The following is a 21,277-nucleotide window of genomic DNA, read 5'->3' as shown; positions in this document are numbered from 1 at the left end:
GTAGTCATATGTAGGCGTACACAGCTGCTGTATGATGATCCATTTATAGAGCAAATGCGCTATGCATCCATAACAAGTTCTAGTAAAGCTCACCAGAGCAAACATTGACGTTTTCGTGCAGTGTCACGGCCATTTCAGTTGAGCTAATGTTTGTCGGATGCACCTCGGCCAGTAAAAGAACTTTAAAAGCCCTCTGCAAAGGTGGGGGGGGGGGGGGTACAAATAAGTTAGTAGGAGTACGGAGGGTTGGCTCACTTCAGCGGTCGCAGGCACATAAATTCAATATTTACTGGCAAGCTCGCAGGTGTCTTAGCCATGAAGGAAGCTACTCCAGACTTCCTGCGGGCCTGCTTCAGTGGTCGCACACAGTAAAAGTACTAAAGATTTGATAGACACACCGGACCATAGTAAAATTACTAAAGGATCACTGCTGCAGCAGACACAAATATTACTGGAGAGTTCACAGGCACAAAAGCAGTTACAAGACACTTGCTTCGGCACAAAACCAAACTCGTTTCATAGGTACTAGAAGTTACAAGATACGTGCTGTACTTTAGTAGTCACAAACGCACATTCACCGTAAATGTTCACAGGCAAACACAATAAACGGAAACTGAATGCGACCTTGCCGTGATCGCAGCCAAATATTGCTGAAGCCGTCACAGGTTCCTTCACGTCGAGAGAATTAACTAAAGGCTTGCAGCATGTTCGCTTCCGCAGGCATAGACAGAAAAATGCATCATATTAGTTCCCCTGTACCAAAAGCTAACAAAACCATCCGTGATTACTACAGAGGTGGCTATGACAATATTAGCAAAGAACTTGAGACATTTCTTTCTGGCACCTTTTTAGCTTCGTTTTCTACTCGGTCAGTCGACGAAAAACGGCTTCTGTTTAATAAAAAGATTTGTGCTTTAGAGGAAACGTATATCACCCTAATCAGAATAACAGGCGATAGACTGTTATTCTGGTGCAGAAGGTACCTGGCGAACCGTTGGTTCACCAGGTACCTTCGAAGGCTAACAAAACAAGAAAAGAAGGCTATAATCAACTGCAAAGCGTACAAACTCACCCATGGCATGGGATAAATATAGCTCATTTTTGAAAGACTACTGCTCGTCTTTGGGCGAGGCTAAAGGAAAATACTACTCTAAAGATCTACCTTCACTACTTAAAAACAACCCCCAAAACATTCTGGCAGCCGATTTCACCTAATAGTGGCTCGCATCACATTTCAATAAGTGATGACAATCAAGCTCTAATCAGTGACAAGGAATGCCCAGTCGTGTTTAATGCATTTTATTGTCCATATTCATAATATAAGACCATTCAAATCTGCCGCAAGTCACTGATCCAGATTACCAGTACATGCAATCCATCTATGTAGCAGAGGATGGTATCACAGGCCTCATAAATAACCTCAAGCTGACTACTTCTCCGGGTGTCGATAATATCAACTCAAAAATCTTAAAGAATAGAGTCACACTACCCAGCAAATATTTATGTCTCATTTTCCGCCAGTCGTTACCATCAGGCGAGCTTCCCTTATACAGGAAAATTGCAAAAGTAATATCAGTACACAAAAGTATACTATCGTCCAATATCATTGACAAGTATTTGCTGCAACATGCTTGAATATAGCATTGCATCTCACGTATATGATCATCTGGAATCAAATATCTTTTCTTTATTAACCAACATGAGTTTAGGAGAGGCTTGACATGTGAGACGCAGTTACTAGAATTCACTACAGACCTGAATTTTAACATGGACCGTAGTCTTCAGGCAGATTGCATTTTTCTCGACTTCTCCAAAGCCTTCGACCATGTAGCTCATTGGCGTTTAATTTCCAAGTTATCCATTCTCAAATTAGACTGCTTAACGCTCTCCTGGGTTCGTAACTTCCTAACAAATCACCAGCAATTTACAGTCGTTAATAATTTTACGTCACCCTTCGCATATGTCAGTTCTTGTACCCCGCAGGGCAGCCTGAATGATCTGACCAATAACATCTCATCCTGCATGCGTGTTTTTGCCGATGATTGTCTATTATATCGACCAATTCGCAGCCTTGATGATCATCGCATTCTTCAAGAGGACCTTCATCTCGCTACCAAATGGTGTGAAGACTGGCAAATGAAACTTGACTCATCTAAAGGCAAACTAACGACATTCACGCGAAAAACATCAATTCATAGGTTTACCTATTATATAAATACAAATCTACGATCTCAGGCATCAGTATATAAATATCTACACTTAAATCTTACACCGAGCCTTTCCTGGGCTTTTCAAATCCCAACCATATGCTCAAACGCTTCCGAATCTCTTGGGTATATTCGTCCCAACTTGCATAACTGCCCGTCTAACATCCGTAAATAAGCATTCCTATCATTTGTACACCACCAGCTTGAGTTCACAGCGCCTATATGGTCTCGCTCCCATGAATACTTAATGCGCATTTTAGAAGCCATCCAAAACCGAGCTGGTCGATTGATTTCCCGAAATTACAGCTAACATTCAAGCATTACTCAAATAAAACTCGACCTTTCCCTTCAATCACTGAGTAGCCGACGTGACGTAGCACTCCTGTCCTTGCTCCACAGATATGTTCACCAAATGAAGCCATCCAACTTGCCACCAGAACGCGCGTCTTGCACATCACGACGACTTTATGATGATTTAAGCCCCACTCGCATTTATAGCAACACTAACGCATTAAACTTCTCGGCTCTACCACGAGCGATTCGTTTATGGAATTCGCTTCCTAACAGCACTGTCGGGCAAATGAGTAATGATAAACTCAGACCACTACTGAACCAGCAGTTTTCATCATAGCAAATATATTCATCTGTACATATGTCATGTGATATGATACGTGTCACATATGTGCCACGTCTTCTTTCTTTTCTTGTTGTTGTTGATTCAATTTTGTTTATTTCATGTGCCAGCGCTATGTACGTTAGTTTGCGCGAGTGATACGTCACCTTTTATGTTACCATGAACTGTAATTTTCATTCCTTTCCCGACAACTCTTTGTATTGATTTAGCGTTTTTATTTGTAACACTGTTTTGCAAGCACGTGATCATTATAAAAATATTTAGCTCACATTTTTGAGCGCTCATATATCGCTTTTCTCTCGTCATTTGTTCAACGACGCCCCCCCCCCCCCCTTCCTCATGCTCCCCTTGGGGCTTGTAAGGTACATTGAAAAAAATAAATAAATATTTGTCACATGCTGGCATTCGGTTTCGTGAGCACACGCCTCGAAGACCGGAGTTAAAAATATTTTTTGCCCCGCCATCATGGATCTGTACTCGCTGTAAGTACCATGACCTGCAAGGTAAGTATATCAATGACAACTGTGCCCAACATAAAAGGGTAGTCGTCAGGTCAGAGAAAAATTAGATGAATATTGAAACAGCTTGGTCTGTCTGTCTGTCTGTCTGTCTGTCTGTCTGTCTGTCTGTCTGTCTGTCTGTCTGTCTGTCTGTCTGTCTGTCTGTCTGTCTGTCTGTCTGTCTGTCTGTCTGTCTGTCTGTCTGTCTGTCTGTCTGTCTGTCTGTCTGTCTGTCTGTCTGTCTGTCTGTCTGTCTGTCTGTCTGTCTGTCTGTCTGTCTGTCTGTCTGTCTGTCTGTCTGTCTGTCTGTCTGTCTGTCTGTCTGTCTGTCTGTCTGTCTGTCTGTCTGTCTGTCTGTCTGTCTGTCTGTCTGTCTGTCTGTCTGTCTGTCTGTCTGTCTGTCTGTCTGTCTGTCTGTCTGTCTGTCTGTCTGTCTGTCTGTCTGTCTGTCTGTCTGTCTGTCTGTCTGTCTGTCTGTCTGTCTGTCTGTCTGTCTGTCTGTCTGTCTGTCTGTCTGTCTGTCTGTCTGTCTGTCTGTCTGTCTGTCTGTCTGTCTGTCTGTCTGTCTGTCTGTCTGTCTGTCTGTCTGTCTGTCTGTCTGTCTGTCTGTCTGTCTGTCTGTCTGTCTGTCTGTCTGTCTGTCTGTCTGTCTGTCTGTCTGTCTGTCTGTCTGTCTGTCTGTCTGTCTGTCTGTCTGTCTGTCTGTCTGTCTGTCTGTCTGTCTGTCTGTCTGTCTGTCTGTCTGTCTGTCTGTCTGTCTGTCTGTCTGTCTGTCTGTCTGTCTGTCTGTCTGTCTGTCTGTCTGTCTGTCTGTCTGTCTGTCTGTCTGTCTGTCTGTCTGTCTGTCTGTCTGTCTGTCTGTCTGTCTGTCTGTCTGTCTGTCTGTCTGTCTGTCTGTCTGTCTGTCTGTCTGTCTGTCTGTCTGTCTGTCTGTCTGTCTGTCTGTCTGTCTGTCTGTCCCGTCCGTCCCGTCCGTCCCGTCCCGTCCCGTCCGTCCGTCCTTCTGTCTCTCTGTCTGTCGTGAAATTATTGATGGCTTGAATATATTTAACCTCTAAAAGTGACATACTCAGGTATTTCTAATGACGCGTAAAAACAAGAAGAGTTTATTACTGGTAATCAGCCTTTTCAAGCTGTGAGCTATGAAGAGGTAAGTTCATGTGGGGGAATTATAGCGAAGGAAGAAATTATAGCAAGTAACCTGGTTAGTGAGAACAGGCATTTCATATTATATATGCCAAGCATAGTGGTTATTGCAGTACTGGACGAGAACTCCTCCCGCTTTTCGCATTTACTGCTACGAACACGTCGCTTTGGTGCTCGACGTCGTAAAACACCTGTGTCCCTGGCGAAAAAAAAAACTTTTTGTGGCGTCCATGCCTCACCTGCCAAAATGAACAGCTCTCGGTAGAAATGAGTGCAAGGGGGAATGCTTTTGGTAAGACGTTCGCGCTCCTTTGTTCTCCGTGGTGAGACAATATCGCAAGGCAAGGGGAGATGATATCACCATTCGAACATATTCATTTGTTAGCTGCTGTCCGCAAAAAATAAACTGTCAAGAAAAGCAGGCATCCCTGGAATAGTCCCTCTAACCGGCCGTCGCCCCATATGACTGAACCGAAGGGCAGCAGCACGACCTATTCGTATATACGCACCTCTCGAAATAACAGCACCGTTGTCAGACAAGGCTTCAATTTCGTACATGAAAAGATGAGCCTCGCCATGCTTTCAGCCGCAGCCATCCTGCTTCTCCTGGTGGTGCCAAGGTGCCATGCCTGGCCAAGAAACGCCAACGTTCAAATTTCCTCGCGCGACGCAGTGATCGTGGAAGAGAGAGTTCTCCTACGTAAGCGCACAGCACAGCTCGCCTGTCGCATCATTGCTATGCGTTACGTGTTATTTAGAATATTTGCCCGAAAGCAATAACGATAGAGCCTAAACTACTGGAAATTCGGAAATTCCTGTCAGTTATCAGACGTGTTGAATGGCTAACTGCACACGCACGTGTGTAAATAGAAAGACATTTCGTGACGTCAGGCGCTGAGGGTAGACACAGGATTATTGGTGTGTTCGCAACAGATGCAGTTGACGCTCAAAAGAGGTAATATAACAGACTTGGTATAAGTCTTACCTTCGCTAACGGAATTTCCGCGAACAACAGATGTATGTAGACAAAAGTTTTGACAAAGTGGCTTTTTATGACAGCACGTTATTGGTACGGTCCCGCACCTCCGCATTTCACTTCATAAAGATACCTTTAAAAAAGTTGTACTAATGTAGTAAAATTACCAGTCTCATATAAAAAACGTAAAATCTGCAAATAAAACTAGCCCTTTGGACAGCTGGTCGACGTGTTTATACTGCATTTAGCTTAGAGTATAAACGGGGACGAAAACAAGAGTGTCTATTACTACTGAGTGCTTGGCTTTCTGTGTGTGTTAACTCGCGTCCCCGCTAATAAAAGAATCGGACACTTTATAGGTGTGGACCACGAGTGCCTTCTGGACTGCCCTTGTCCGAATGTTTTTTTTTTCAGCGCTCGCCAGGCAAATGTCACTGAATTTAAACCAGCTTGGTTGCTTCGCTGTTACTAGAGAGTCGAACTCCTCCTCTGGCTTCACAATCTCGCCCTCGTAACTAAATGACACAGTAGACACAGTTACTAGTGAGATCTCATGTATTCATATATGACCGTTAGATTGTATTTACCGAAATCCTAATTTACCGTAACATCAGCGCTTGTTTACGTGCACAGGCGTTTGCTAATGCAGGTCGAACGCAGGACTAAACAGTTCTCTTCTAATATATCAATTGCCTGCCTGCATTGAGTGAATGAAAGTTTGCTGCGTTTTTCAGTAGCCGCGTTTATATAAATGCCCTACTGGCACATTTCGCGAAATTTCTCGCACATAGCATACATGTATATGGTGGCAATGTGCTAGGAGGCGATTTAACCCAACGCTGACGTTGTTTCGCATTGCAAACAGCAGCTATGACGTTGGGAGGCTCTTTACCAAACTGTGTTACGTTCAAAGGGTGGATGTTACTTCTAGCTGGTATTCCATTAATTTTGTTGATAGAGCATATGTTGCGAACCAGTAAAACACCAAGATAACAGACAATGACGAAAAGCCTGACAGGTCCCCCCCTAGGATGGACACAGAAATGCCCTGAATGCATATGACTTTGAGAGTCAAGGGGGGTTTCTGTTATAAAGAAAAGTGTCACATCTCCTACAAGGCATGCACCATCATCACACATTCTTATACTGTTTTCTTTAGGTATAGAAGTGCAGAGAACAAAGAGACTGGCAAACAAGTATCTGTTTGTTATTATTGCTATTGTGTTTCGTTTAATAAGATCTAATAATGCTTCACAAGAAAGATTTAGAGAGGTGAGTTCACTACATGATTTGTGACCCGCTCTCCTTACCATTACATGCTTCTGTGAGCGATTTCCTTTGTTTAAATATATGTGTTCAAAATGACGACCATTTCTTGTGTTAATCGTTTGTAAAAAGTATAAGAAAAATCCCGAACTTTGAGCTACGCGGCAAGCAAGATGCCCCAGATTTCAACCGTGTTCCCCCTTAATGCTAACGTCTTATTTTTACCCGCCTCCCGAATTTAAAAACTACATATACATATATATATATATATATATATATATATATATATATATATATATATATATATATATCGAAAGCGATCGGCCCTACTTGTAAGGCGTCAAATGAGCTTCCAGAATAATTTTATTGTTTCTACCGGTAGCAGGGACACTCGTAGCAGCGATTGACACGTCGTAGCGCACTGAGATTATGGGCTCTCAGAATTTTATAATACTCCGTGTTGCTTAAACGTTCGCCTTCTTTTTGTCTCTTACATTCAGTATGCGAAGGAAGAGAAATACACAAGAAGTGCGAGAGCAGCAACTGTGGCGAAGAGAGCTGCCGTCAGCTGCTTGGAACCCAACCAAAGAAGCCCAATTGCAATAAAGACTGCGTGACCGGCTGCTTTTGCCGGAGCGGCTTCTACAGGCATCACAACGATACATGCGTAACAGCAACTGAGTGCCGGAAGTCTTGAAGAGAGCTCTACCATGACATGTGTCTACGGTATACTAGGGAAAAGCTGAGCGCCGTCACAAACTATCGGGTTCCTTAAACAGCTCGTGTTTTTCCTTAGTATCATGCACAGCGGGATATTTACCTTCAAGAGCAATAAAGATATCTTCTCCTTTCAAGGGCTACCATCTCTGCTGAAAATACGTTTACATCATGACAATAACACCGATGCAACTCCTGAAAGGGTCATTTCAATGTGGCTCCGTAAGGCTTATTCCTGCACATGGTTTTCTAGCAGGTCGCGGTTGCTGATAGTTCCAAGATATCAATTCGAAGTTCACTTTTTTGTCAGTGCCAGAACCATGGCTGTCATGACCATGCTTCGCTTAAAGTAGTTTGAATAACATTTCATTATGATGCTTACTATGTCCACACTCAATGAATGTCCATGATCAATGAATTCTCAATTTATTTCGAGGGGACGCACACAAGAATTGTAGTCAAAAATGGCATTGGGGTGCTGGGAACAGATTGGCTATAAAATAATCAGAACTTCAAACGTTCGCTGTGCATTAGTCTACCACTGCGTAAATTGGTCCCAGTATTGCTTACAGCATGCCACATCAAATTGCCCATAGAGGGAAAAAGCGTGGTGTGCCGGAACTACTGCGTTGACGTTCGTGGATCAGCTGTCCAACCTGTCAATCTCATGTTTTGTGGACGATATAGGAAAAGTGGACGATATGGAGCACTTCACATAATGCTGTAAGTGCTTATGCTCTGAGAAGAGAGGCTCCTGAACATCATGAGCAGAGAGCTTCCTCACGAAAGGGCAGAATATTGAGTTCTTCCGAAAGGACCGCGGATAGTGTGCAAGCACTTTTCACGCATCCTACTCACACGTCTTCGAGAGATTGCATTTATCATCTTATGGTGAAACATATTACACGGAAAGAGATTTCAGACGGAGTGGAGCAATTGCAGGCCTTATCTGCCAAGCTAACGCCGCCTGCATCACCTCCGTTCATGTTTATATTCATATAAAAATATTTTCTGATCGAGTCTTGAGGCTCAGTGCGCAAGAAGAACGTCGAACTTCTACGGCGAAATTGATATTATGGTGAAATACTCTTCCTACAAGAAGCGATGATAGTAACACCCAGTCATGCAATAAAAGTTCTGATGTCTCCCGAATTTTAAGCAAAAGTAGCATCATTCTTTTATATTCCTCGCCGTTAAAGATTCTGCTTTTACATCTAGACGAAGCGAAACAAGCAACTGAGTGAAAACGTTCTAGGTGACAGAACAGCTGTAGTCTACATGTAATGTCAATCCGACGCAAGTCCCCTATTCTGGACTGGTAAGACGCACCCAAAACGCCTGTCAGAACGTATGCTATTTTTGACCTGTCCCTGTCAAGTATTCAGTCTAAAGCAATACTGTCCTCTAGAAAAAAATTAGCGCGTTATTTTTTTCAATCTCACGGCAAAGCTATCTGGCGAACTAAACAAAGAATACCTTACACAATGGCTAGGGCTTTGAAAAACGACCTGAAGCACGTATTCATAAATGTTGAGTCATGCGAAGATGGAACAGGAAATGCCACCTAAAATAGATTCGAATATGGGTCGGTCTCCCAGAAGTGACTACAGCGGCGTATCTCACCTCATTATTCCGCCATGCTTCTAAGCGCTGCACTTTTGGTTTTGGTAGCCACAACAGGGCACGCAGTACCGACGCCCGCCAGTGGCGAAGCTTCCATGGGCAGCACTGGTCAAGTGGAAAGCAGAGGGCTTCCAGGTACGCGCTTAAAATCGCACGTTTGGGTACCCGCGTTAAGCACGCTAGCATAAGACCCGTGACCCACGTTGAAGTTGTTCATTCGCGTGGAGACAGAAGGCTTTGATTCTTTGACGCACCTGTCGAAAAAATTAAACTACCGTCGGCAAAGCTCGATCAAGAGGAAATTATGTACACGAATCATGCCCCTTAGAACAAATATAAATGAACTAACATCACGTAAACCAGACAACAAGAAACTCGAGTATGCACAGAACTGCAAGAAGGTCGAACAGCTGCAGTTGTGGATAAATCAGCAAGCTGAAGTTGCGCAGCACCGTTGAAGACTTTAGTGTTATATGCAGAAATAATAAATAATGTTTTGTTGCCGTTGAAAGTGGTAGCGGTATTAGTAAATAAACCGGGATACACAGACGAAGATAGCTGCATCGTCGTGGTGAGCCTCATATTTACCGCAGAAGGAAGAATCTGCTTGGGATCATTTATTGCATTTCTTCTGTGTAAATTGAGCTCACCCTGAACCCACAGTTCTCGTTTTCTTCTACAATGGTATTCGTGTTTTTACCTTTTCTTCCTCTCGCGCGCCTTTGTATTCGCTCTGTTATTAATTTGTCGGCCATATGTTGTTTACATTACGCAGCCTTTCCAGCACCATCTCTTGCTCTTAAGTTCAGCCAGAATTATATCAACCCACTTCTTGTATGTAAGCAATGGTTCTTGTCGTAACTGTCAACGTTACAAACATTGAGGCACATTTCTCGCGATGATTTTTGGTGTTGACACAATTAGCATTAAAGCAATGTAGCGATGCACCGTACTGCAGAATACACCTTTAATTACAACCTGTAGTGGGCATTCTGAGATGCCCATTAATTTGAAAAAGTTATCGATTGCACGAATGCTACGTCTATGCGGTAATCATTGTTAAGCGAAGTCGAATGTTAGCGTTAAAAGCAAGCTTTAAGAAAAGTGAAATGGTTAAGACGGAAATGTTTGTGCAAAAGTACGCAAATGCAATGTATTTTTACGCACGACTTAATAGCCGACTTCAATTTTCTTTCCGACTCCTTCGTTTCTCTGTAGCTCAACGCCGCTCGCTTAGTGCACGCTGAAGTCTCAGTTTGTTCACTTCCATTATTTTTCTATACTCGGCTGCTTTTGTTGCGGACGTTTTCACTTCTTGCCTATTGCAATGCTTGATTACTCGGGTAATCCCGAGTAGTAATGGAATAGGGTAATTCCGTTCCGTGGCAGCGAACAAGAATGGGCACATACCCGCTGGCACATGATAAGTGACTCTCTTTGTATATTGCGGTAAATGTTCTTGTGCCACACGCCCAGTGCCACAAACCCGTGCCATTGACCGCTCTTGTCCGGTTTGTTTATTTGGCTACGTACATGCCCTGGGCAAATAAATACCCAGTGACTAAAGTTGTCACAAGACCGCGATTATAAAGCAGCACACTAAATTGTGGTAGTATTCCCAGAATGCTAAACGCATCAATACTTTTTTCCTTTCCACCGCGTACTGCCTGGTTCTTAACATTTTGAAAAATGCGATTAGCATTCTTTGTCTACCTAAGCGCTTTGGGTCTTTCTATCGAGCCTCTTACGCCGACCCAGTGTCCGAAGTTGTCTACTAGCTTGGGGCATACATATGTGCTCGTGGTTGGGATTGTCATGGTCGTTCTATCGTCATTCCAGTTTTGTCAGCCGATTCTCGTCATACCATCGTCGTCATATATTCGTCGTGATCTAATTGTCCTTATGCCGTGATTGTCTCAGTGTAGTAGTCATATCGGCGTTATAATTTCCTTATCTCCATCCCATTGTCGTCATCTCATCATCCTCATACAGCCTTCGTCCTTGCAATGACGTCATTTCTTCATCGTACTCCATCGTCATAATTGCGTCTTCGTCATACAGTCATCACACCATCATGGTCATGGCCAATCCTGGCGAGTTCGTGTCATTGCAAATTGGGCCGATCCCGGATATAATGTGTCACATATAGTCGAAGCAATGGAAATCTTGGGATGCTAACTACAGGGGCGCTGTAACGTAAAACTATTCCAAACATTTCTATTCCAATTCTGCTATCAGCCCTCCACGATTGGTCAAAAACTTTTTTCGACCACCCCCACTTCACCTGTCTGTCACGCGACGTCACGAAAACCGCGATGCCTCCCCATCTGATATGATGTGTACACACTGATTATGCATAATTTCACAGAAAAAAGAAAAGCAGTCATTTCTTATTCGACCCCTTTTCGCCATAGCCCTCGGCTATTCGTTAGAAGTTTGTGGGCTGCAGCCACTTCACCTGCCTGTCACGCGACGTCACAAAACCGCAAGAACTCACCGCGTCAAAGTGACGTGTACGCGATAAAGATGCATTAATATGCCGAACAAAACTGAATTTTCTTCGGAATAGCCGCAGGCAGCCCCGTTCCGAAAGGAATAAAAGACGGCTGCCGCCGATTGCTCAGACGCTGGCTACTCGCACCTGCCGGAGAGCATAGGTGTATTTGCGTATAATAAAACATCTTGCGTGGCCGTGCAACGTTTTCGAGCACTTTCGGCACGTTTACCCCCTCATTCTGCCAGCTCTTTGCTGAAAGTCCGTTTTAGCCTCATTCTTGAGCTTCCGTTGCATGCCGCCGCGATTTTCGACCAGCCACCGCAAGCTAAGTAAAGTAAAGCCGACCAATCGCAGACGCCGGCACCACCCTCTTCATCCGGTTATCGACTTTCAGTGCAGTGGCTCGGCCCCATCGAATCCCTCCCCCCTTGAGCGTTCTCCTCGCCTCTTGTCAGCCAATTAGATACGACAAGCCGCTCAGTGTAGGCAATGTTATTCGTTTTTTAAGCAAACAAAAGTGACCTCCTATGAACGAGGAGAGGGTTTGATTGGTCTGTTAAGACAACCCTGCGGGTGACCACCTGGTGCTTGCGTTGGTGGTTATGCAAATTTGACGTCAGGAGATTGGAATAGAAACATATTGGAATAGTTCTACATTATAGGGCCCCAGATTCTAAATAAAGATGTCTTCAGCAAGTAGGTGTGTCGCTCTATTGTTTGAATGCTAATCGCATCCATGTCGACATTCATCGTGATATGGGTTCTGCCAGAAGTTTTTCGTGCATCTTTATTAGCCAAGGCGCACTCACTCAGGTAAAGTTCGTCCTTCACGGAATCCGTTCTACTTCGCTCGGAGACAAGTATATTAATGGTTGAGGCCTACGCACTATTGTCGACTGCGAAGCATATAAGGAAATCAAAACTTCAAAAAGCAATTATATTTTGAGACTCCCAAAGGACCCATAGTCAGGAAACTAGCACGATGTTCATCTTCATCACCATCATGGGCCTATGTATTTATGTACACTGCATGACCACGGCTTTTCCCAGCGATATTAGGTTGCGCCTGTCGTGCCCCGCGCGACATCATCATACGTCTCCAAATTTTACAGTCTCATACTACCATCTAATGCCTGCCGTCCTGGAAGGCCATTTCCCTTCTTTTGGTACATACTTTCTTTCTCTAAGGAACCATCGGTTATCTGATCTGCGCATAGGTTATCTGTTCGGTTATTGGTTATCTGCTCTACCGGAAGCTATCTATAGGCAGCCGCTGAGAACTTGCGCATCGACAATCTACTTTAAAAAAAGCGGCGAGTACTCTAACGAAATAAGGCTAGATGCCGTCGGCCAGTTTTCGAACTTTTCTCACACGACAGCTGCAATATCTTCGACTATCATGGTGCGACACAGGTAATGCGCATGTTATGGGATGTCCGAATTACCGCGGGCTGTAGTTCTGAGAGGAAGAATGCCTGGGAAAAAAGTTTCTTGGCAGCCTGGGTACGCCGGCTGAAGTAAAATGGCCAGTTCTCGCTTGCGTCTTCGATTAAAGCAATGTATGGAAGCAATTAGATGTTGCCGAAGATGTGCTAAATGAAATTTTAATTGCTTGGTAGCGGGCGAGGTCTAAACATTTAGTCGATAGCGTATATACCTCTGTGTTACATCGGAGAACTGTAACTAGCAGTTCTACACGCATGCGGTTTGCGGAGAAGCTCGCATTGAGACTAATGCATTTTGTTGCCTTAAGGCGCAAAAAAACCTAATGATGAAAAAGGTAATGCAAAATGTTGTTTCTAGCGAAGCGTTCTTTGGGAACTTAGGCGTTCCGAATCTATCTATCTATCTATCTATCTATCTATCTATCTATCTATCTATCTATCTATCTATCTATCTATCTATCTATCTATCTATCTATCTATCTATCTATCTATCTATCTATCTATCTATCTATCTATCCTCTTGTATCGACCCAGTGACCCAAGAAATGAGCTCTGTGGGCAGCGATCATAAGTTGCTAGGAATCATCTAAGATTCTAAACTCACATTTATCTATCTTAAGCATCTGAGGACAAAATGTCTGAAGACAATGAACCTTTTAAACTTTCTTTCACGCACAACATGGGGTTCTGATCGAAAGTGTCTCCTGAACTTGAATAATATTCTAGTCCGCTCATGCCTTCATTACGGAGCTTTAATTTATCATTCCGCAACGCCAAGCGCAATATAAATCTTAGACTCCGTCCACCATCTAGGTATCCGTATCGTGACCAATGCTTTCAGGACAGGTCCGATTAAGAGAGTCTACGCAGAGTCGAATCAATGGTCACTTGATCTGCAGCGGCCACAAACCAGTTTTACATATTTTCTGAATGTACACTCGAATAATAAACATCCTTCGTATTTTACCATAAACGTTTACCAGATTAATCGTGTTGCGCGATACATTAATTCGATTAGTCGATAAATCATTCATCGATAATACCAACCCTAAGGCCGACCGGCCTCCGCGTCGTCCTGGAGTGTCAATAAGCAGAACCTAAAAGAAAAAAAAACTTTCCTGTAGCATACCGGAAACACATCCTTCTTCATACCGTAATTTTTCTAGGTCGAGAACCGTTTTATGACATCGGAGCAATTCCTAGCTTTACTGAATCATGTTGCCTTACGTGTTATTATCCCCATAAATTCACAGCACATCCGCTTTCCAGTGGATGCCGATGTGATAGCAGTTTTCTATAGCACATGCCTACATGCCCTTGCGTTTTAAGGGCTGTTAAAGCGGTAGCGCTTTGTCAAACGTTTACCTGTGACATATATTACTATATCACCATTCTGTCCCAATGCATTTTTCGTGTGCACAGTACGCATCATTAACCATTGGCATACTTTTACTACGTCTGCCTCTCGTAATTCATAGCTCCATTGTCAACGCATTGACACCGGCCTGGCGCTCTTTGGCCATACTTGGCCCTTGCGCAAGAAACACCCCATTCACCCTCATCATGCTCATCCAATTAAACATACAATCACGAATCCATCACCTCAAGCCGCTTATGTCCTTCATAACAAACACGTCATGGCATAGATGTCATATGTCACTCATGTGATGCCTGTCATGTCATTTCATTCATGTTATGAATATGTTATCTTATGAATCAGCTTACTGTCCGTCGCCTACAAACTATTTACTAAGGTAATCGCAAATAGAAGCAGGAACACCTTAGACTTCTGTCAAGGAAAGGATCAGGCAGGATTCCGTAAAGGCTACTCAACAACAGACAACATTAACACTATCAATCAGGTGATAGAGAAATGTGCGGAATATAACCAACCCTTATATTTAGCTTGCATTGATTACGAGAAAGCGTTTGATTTTGTCGAAAACTCAGCCGTCATGGAGGCATTACGGAATCAGGGTGTAGACGAGCCGTATGTAAAAATACTGAAAGAAATCTATAGCGGCTCCACAGCCACCGTAGTCCTCCATAACGAAAGCAACAACATGTCAATAAACAAAGGCGTCAGGCAAGGAGATACGATCTCTCCAATGCTATTCGCAGCGTGTTTACAGGAGGTATTCAGAGACCTGGATTGGGAAGAATTGGGGATAAGAGTTAATGGAGAACACATTAGTAACTTGCGATTCGCCGATGATATTGCCTTGCTTAGTAACTCAGGGGACCAATCGCAATGCATGCACACTGACCTGAAGAGGCAAAGCAGAAGGGTGGGTCTGAAAATAAATCTACACAAAACTAAAGTAATGTTTAACAGTCTCGGAAGAGAACAGCAGTTTACGATAGGTAGCGAGGCACTAGAAATGGCAAGGGAATACATCTACTTAGGGCAGGTAGTGACCGCGGATCCGGATAATGAGACTGAAATTATCAGAAGAATAAGAATGGGTTGGGGCGCGTTTGGCAGGCATTCTCAGATTATGAACAGCAGGTTGCCATTATCCCTCAAGGAAAAAGTGTATAATAGCTGTGTCTTACCAGTACTCACCTACGGGGCAGAAACCTGGAGGCTTACGAAAAGGGTTCTACTTAAATTGAGGACGACGCAACGAGCTATGGAAAGAAGAATCATGGGTGTAACACTAAGGAATAAGAAAAGAGCAGATTGGATGAGGGAACAAACGCGAGTTAATGACATCTTAGTTGAAATCAAGAAAAAGAAATGGGCATGGGCAGGACATGTAATGAAGAGGGAAGTGTACCAGAGGGTGGTCATTAAGGGTTACGGACTGGATTCCAAGGGAAGGGAAGCGTAGCAGGGGGCGGCAGCAAATTAGGTGGGCGGATGAGGTTAAGAGGTTTTCAGGGACGACATGGCCACAATTAGTACATGACCGGGGTAGTTGGAGAAGTATGGGAGAGGCCTTTGCCCTGCAGTGGGCGTAACCAGGATGATGATAATGATAAATATCCTGATGCACAACACTTTAAAAATTGACCTGACACGAATATTAATCATGGTTGTTTTGCGCTCAGTTTTACACAGACAATATTAAGAAAGGACAGGACGTGGACGGACGTAGCGCAAACTACCAACTGGTAGTTTGCGCTACGTCCGTCCACGTCCTGTCCTTCCTTAATATCGTCTGCGTAAAACTGAGCGCAAAACAACCATGAACGTTCACCAACTAGCCCCCTTCATTGCTTTACTAAACGAATAACAATCATGTCATGACGCGGATGACATGACATCCTTGTTATGACATTAATGTAATGAATGAAATAACCTGACTCTACAGGAGTGAATGACATGCATATTTTAATTGAATATATTCTGGGTATGCGTGTCTTGATAGGCACGCGGGACAAGAACGATATGTAATGAAATGCGTCTAATAACATAATTGGCATGAATGTCATTAATGCATTTCATGGTATGCCTCTATGTCAAGCGATGACATGATTCCTATGACTGTATTGCCCTGCATTACAATAATGTTATAAACTCATGGCATGCATGCATGCACGGCATGCTGTTATTTTCATGTCTAGAGCTTGCGCCGACCCGGTGGACCAAGTTGTCTACTAACTTGTGCTGATGCACCTGTTCGTGATGCCGTGATGGACGCTGCATCGTCATTCAAGCTTCGTAGTTCGATTCTCGTATCTGACTTTCGCAATCTACCTCAGCTCGGGTCAGACGGCACATGTAATTATATCGCGGTATATCGGCAGCAGACCACCAGGTGGTGGTTGCATCCGTTCAAACAAGGATTGAAACGGAAGTTTCCCAGCAGTCTTAACTTCCGAGCGCCGCACAGCAATGCGCCGCCTCCTCGTTCCTCCCGTAGCTCGTACGGGAATCTCACGGCTGTTCTCGAAGGTACTGGGCCGCCTAATCAAAGACTCAGGCCTCCTCGTTGTTGTTGCACATAGCGTCCGAGTACGACGACGCTGCTCCTAATTCCACTATGGCAGCGGAACTTTAAAGAACGCCGCATAGCCTGCTGTCTGCATAATGCTTCGCATGGCGTCGATTCTAACAGTGTGTCCGATCTGCACAGTCTTTTTTAAATAGCATACTCTTATGCATGGTGTGTCGAGAACGCTTTCACGAGAAAGAAACAGTTACCTCAAGCATTTCTGCCTTGTCCTTAAAAGCCAACAAAAGACAATGAATTATTCTGAAATGACATTTAGGAACACTTCAGCAATGAAAATGCGCTTTTAAATATTTATGATCATTTCCAAGGTCAGTCACTTACGGCGATAGAGTTTGTCGCTTATGACGGTGGCGCTGCAAGTAGTGGACGTCAGATTGCTGAAACAATTCAACGACAATTGAAATGGGCATGTAGTAGCGAAGCAATCTGTCGAGTCAACAGATTTTGTAGTTCTTGAACGCCATTGACTCCATAGCCCTTGAAAAAATGCCCGTGTGACACGAATTACATTTGCTGCTATCTCATCTTTTGGCCAATTAATGTGAAGACGTCATCGCTGCCACTCGCTGGCCCTTTGATATCTTGTTTTGTACCAGGCAACGCTTTCCCTCCGTGAACGACTTCACCGCATAATCTTGCTTTTGCTCGCGCAGGGCTTTCATAACGAACCCTCCCATAAATTTCTGGCCATAGCTGCCTTTGTGTTGCCGAGTAGGGGCGTGCCTCAGGTCGTGTAGCAAATGCACACGAGATCCCCGTTCGCACAAGAGTGTGTGCGCCCGCGCCAGCTTCCATTAGGCCATGGCCGCAGGAATGAAAGAGAACTAAACCACTAAAATTTTCCCCGAAGACGTCTGCCGAGTGCAGAAGTATATATGAGCCTGCTGTGATTTTCCTTCACGTGCTTGTACCTATCCAAACAAGCGGGACCGTAATATGGTGGTCAAAGTTCAATCGTATATGCTTAGAAATAATAAAATGCGCAACTCGGACGAGGAAGAGAGGTCAAGGGACACGCATTGGTGCCCTTGACCTCTCGTCCTTGCCTGCACTGCGTATTTTATTCCTCCCAAGCTTTATGAACCGATTCGCCCTAGTCCTTATATTACTCTTATATAATTCACATTGTATGAAGATACGAAGGCGGGCGACGACAGATGCCGTCGTCCCTGTATTTTTTCGGGAAGGGAAATCGGCGAGCGGAGCGGCGGCTCCGGTGACACGCCTGGTTGAGAGCGCGATTGCGTTCAGTTCTCGTGACGTCAGCTTCGGGACATGCGTGACGCGATGATGATACGTAAAGATGAAGTTGACGCGGCGCACTTGATTAAACGCTTTTGTATATGAAATGTGTGAAGCTATTCCTTATTTTCACAAAGCTTTCCTTCATAACTCTTGTTTCACTTTCAGTATGCCAGTCAACGTCGGAGTTCAAGACCTGTGCAAGCATCAATTGCGCAGAAAAGACCTGCTTAGAATTGCTGAAACCACCAGTGAAGAAGCCTTGCAGTAGGGACTGCGCAGCTAGCTGCTTCTGTCGCCCGGGATACTATAGGGACAGATTCCGCCGCTGCGTAAATGCCGCAGAGTGCAAGCGAATCGGACTAGCATAGCACTATAGCATAGCGTCTGCATGGTTGAGTTGTTATCTGTCAGTGGCTTCCTGCGATGCTAGAAGGCACCTACCACATGTAATTTGGTTGTTGCAATAAAGGTCAGCGCATACTACTTTGCAACCGGACTTGATGTGCCTTTAGTGTGCCGCCAGCTTCTTTAGCGTTCTCTGAGCTGCACTAGATTTTATGATCGATTGTCATGAATTCAACGATGAAGTCCTGAAGTTCGTGCGTACCACAAACTTCTCACCTTCCTTTCATCTTTCAGCATCCCTTGTCCCTTCTCCAGTGCAGAGTAGCCAACCGGGCGGAGTCTGTTTACCTCACTGCCTTTTACTTTTTACATGTATTTTATTTTTGGGAATACTGCAGGCCTTGCGAAGACCGAAGCAGAAGGGTAAGTTCACTGCAAAATAAAATACTGAATGTAAGAGAAAATAAAAAATAAAGAGTATAGTACAAAATGCAAGAAGCATTTTGGATACTAATATGAAGATTTTCTCCCTCTCTCTCTTTCTCTGGCGTGCTTTGGCTATCGAGGTAATACAGTTGTAATGAAGCAGACGCGCCTCGTATTTTTTGTGGAAGCTCGAAGACGACGACGAGGACCCGTGCAGTGATCACGAGAGAGCTCTCGCTGTTCGCTACTCTAGGCTGTTGCTAGACTGCTTATCCCTTTTTCAATTAAACCACATCACATTTGTTAGAGGTGGTTGCAATCCCTCAAGTCACTCTGGAGCTCCGCACTCGTGCATTACCAACCAACACCATTAGTGACGCGGCCGACGCACCGACTGATACCATGGCTGCCCCTGTCACTTGCGCCGCCGTTCTCCGTCAGCGTGTCCCGGCCATCTTCTGCGCGACCGGTGAACATGACGTTGCAGACTGGCTGTTCCCCTGTGAAACTGTAGGCGCTCCCAATAAATGCGATGGCCAGGCGAAACTTAACGTCATATGTTACCTTTATGGTGTTAGGAACCTGTGGCTAAAAAATCATGAATCTGGCATCTCGAGTTGGTCTGCAAAGTGGACACATTTCACAAAAGTGTTTGGCCGCCCCGCTGTACGCAAGCTTCGCGCCGAACAGAGTCTACGCTAGTGGGCAGAGCAGCCGGACGAGACTTTCGCAAGCTATATTGAGAATGTATTGCATCTCTGCAGCCATGTTAATCCATCTATGACGGAGGATGAGAAGATGAAACATATTCTCAAGGGGATTGAGGACGACGCCTTTCAAATTCTGCTTGCCATCATCATCATCAGCAGCTGCAGCAGCCTGGTTACGCCCACTGCAGGGCAAAGGCCTCTCCCACACTTCTCCAACTATCCCGGTCATGTACTAATTGTGTCCGTGCTGTCCCTGCAAACTTCTTAATCTCATCCGCCCACCTAACTTTCTGCCGCCCTCTGCTACGCTTCCCTTCCTTTGGAATCCAGTCCGTAACCTTTAATGACCATCGGTTAACCTCCCTCCTCATTACATGTCCTTCCATGCCCATTTCTTTTTCTCGATTTCAACTAAGATGTCCTTAACTCGCGCTTGTTCCCTCACCCAATCTACTCTTTTCTTATCCCTTAACGTTACACCCATCATTCTTCTTTCCATAGCTCGTTGCGTCGTCCTCAATTTAAGTAGAACCCTTTTCGTAAGCCTCCAGGTTTCTGCCCCGTACGTGAGTACTGGTAAGACACAGCTGTTGTACACTTTATTCTTGAGGGATAATGGCAACCTGCTGTTCATGATCTGAGAATGTCTGCCAAATGCACTCCAGCCCATTCTTATTCTTCTGATTATTTCAGCCTCATGATCCTGGTCGGCGGTCACTGCCTGTCCTAAGTAGGTGTATTCCCTAACCACTTCCAGTGCCATGTTACCTATCGTAAACTGCTCTTCTATTCCGAGACTGTTAAACATTACTTAAGTTTTCTGCAGATTAATTTTTAGACCCACCCTTCTGCTTTGCCTTTCCAGGTCAGTGAGCATGCATTGTAATTGGCCCCCTGAGTTACTAAGCAAGGCAATCTCATCAGCGAATCGCAAGTTACTAAGGCATTCTCCATTAACTCTTATCCCCAATTCTTCCCAATCCAGGTCTCTGAATACCTCCTGTAAACACGCTGTGAATAGCATTGGAGAGATCGTATCTCCCTGCCTGACGCCTTTCTTCATTGGGATTTTGTTACTTTCTTTATGGAGGACTACGGCGGCTGTAGAGCCGCTATCGATATCTTTCAGTATTTTTACATACCGCTCGTCTACACCCTCATCCCGTAATGCCTCCATGACTGCTGAGATTTCGACTGAATAAAACGCTTTCTCGTAATCAATCAAACCTATATATATAAGGGTTGGTTATATTCTCCTTGCCTAGAGGGCAAAAAGTGTCACCGTTATCTTCTACCCATGTCAGAGCTTCCACGAATTACTCCGCCAGCGCAACATCCCGCACCAAAATGTCCCACAGGATGACTCCGTCTCGTCCACTGCAGTTGCCGCATCCTCCCAGACTTTCGTCGCGCAGACACATGACACAGGCCAAACAGCAGGTATATTTGCTTCGCCTGTGGAATTGCTGGTCATGTTGTGCGGCTTCTGTCGTCGTAACATGTGGTCTAACCTTGGCGCCTTCGACCAGCTCCGCTACGCGTCGCAACACGCCGCCGAGACTCCTTCCTGAGATGCCA

The 21,277-nt window shown here is 44.5% G+C and overlaps 1 protein-coding gene and 1 long non-coding RNA gene across 2 annotated transcripts; both read left to right on the top strand.

Annotated features, from left to right (window-relative positions):
- Window positions 1–4,894: 4,894 nt before the first annotated feature.
- On the top strand, window positions 4,895–7,583 carry LOC126534859 (uncharacterized). Its single transcript, XM_050182082.3, has 2 exons — window positions 4,895–5,187; window positions 7,230–7,583. Exons 1-2 carry the CDS (start codon window positions 4,950–4,952, stop codon window positions 7,424–7,426), a joined length of 435 nt encoding a protein of 144 aa, XP_050038039.3. The 5' UTR covers window positions 4,895–4,949; the 3' UTR covers window positions 7,427–7,583.
- Window positions 7,584–8,992: 1,409 nt separating this feature from the next.
- On the top strand, window positions 8,993–18,709 carry LOC129385502 (uncharacterized). Its single transcript, XR_008613007.2, has 2 exons — window positions 8,993–9,204; window positions 18,384–18,709. It is a non-coding gene; the product is annotated as an uncharacterized lncRNA (long non-coding RNA).
- Window positions 18,710–21,277: the final 2,568 nt, after the last annotated feature.

Source organism: Dermacentor andersoni, chromosome 7 (genome assembly GCF_023375885.2).
Source record: "Dermacentor andersoni chromosome 7, qqDerAnde1_hic_scaffold, whole genome shotgun sequence".
Taxonomy (NCBI): domain Eukaryota; kingdom Metazoa; phylum Arthropoda; class Arachnida; order Ixodida; family Ixodidae; genus Dermacentor; species Dermacentor andersoni.
This window is presented reverse-complemented; position numbering and strand designations above follow the sequence as displayed.

Excerpts from the sequence above, each read along its gene's own strand:
- LOC126534859 (XM_050182082.3), top strand. The coding sequence starts at position 4,950 with ATGACTGAACCGAAGGGCAGCAGCACGACCTATTCGTATATACGCACC. Across the intron at positions 5,188-7,229 it reads GGAAGAGAGAGTTCTCCTAC|TATGCGAAGGAAGAGAAATA; the intron begins GTAAGCGCACAG and ends TCTTACATTCAG.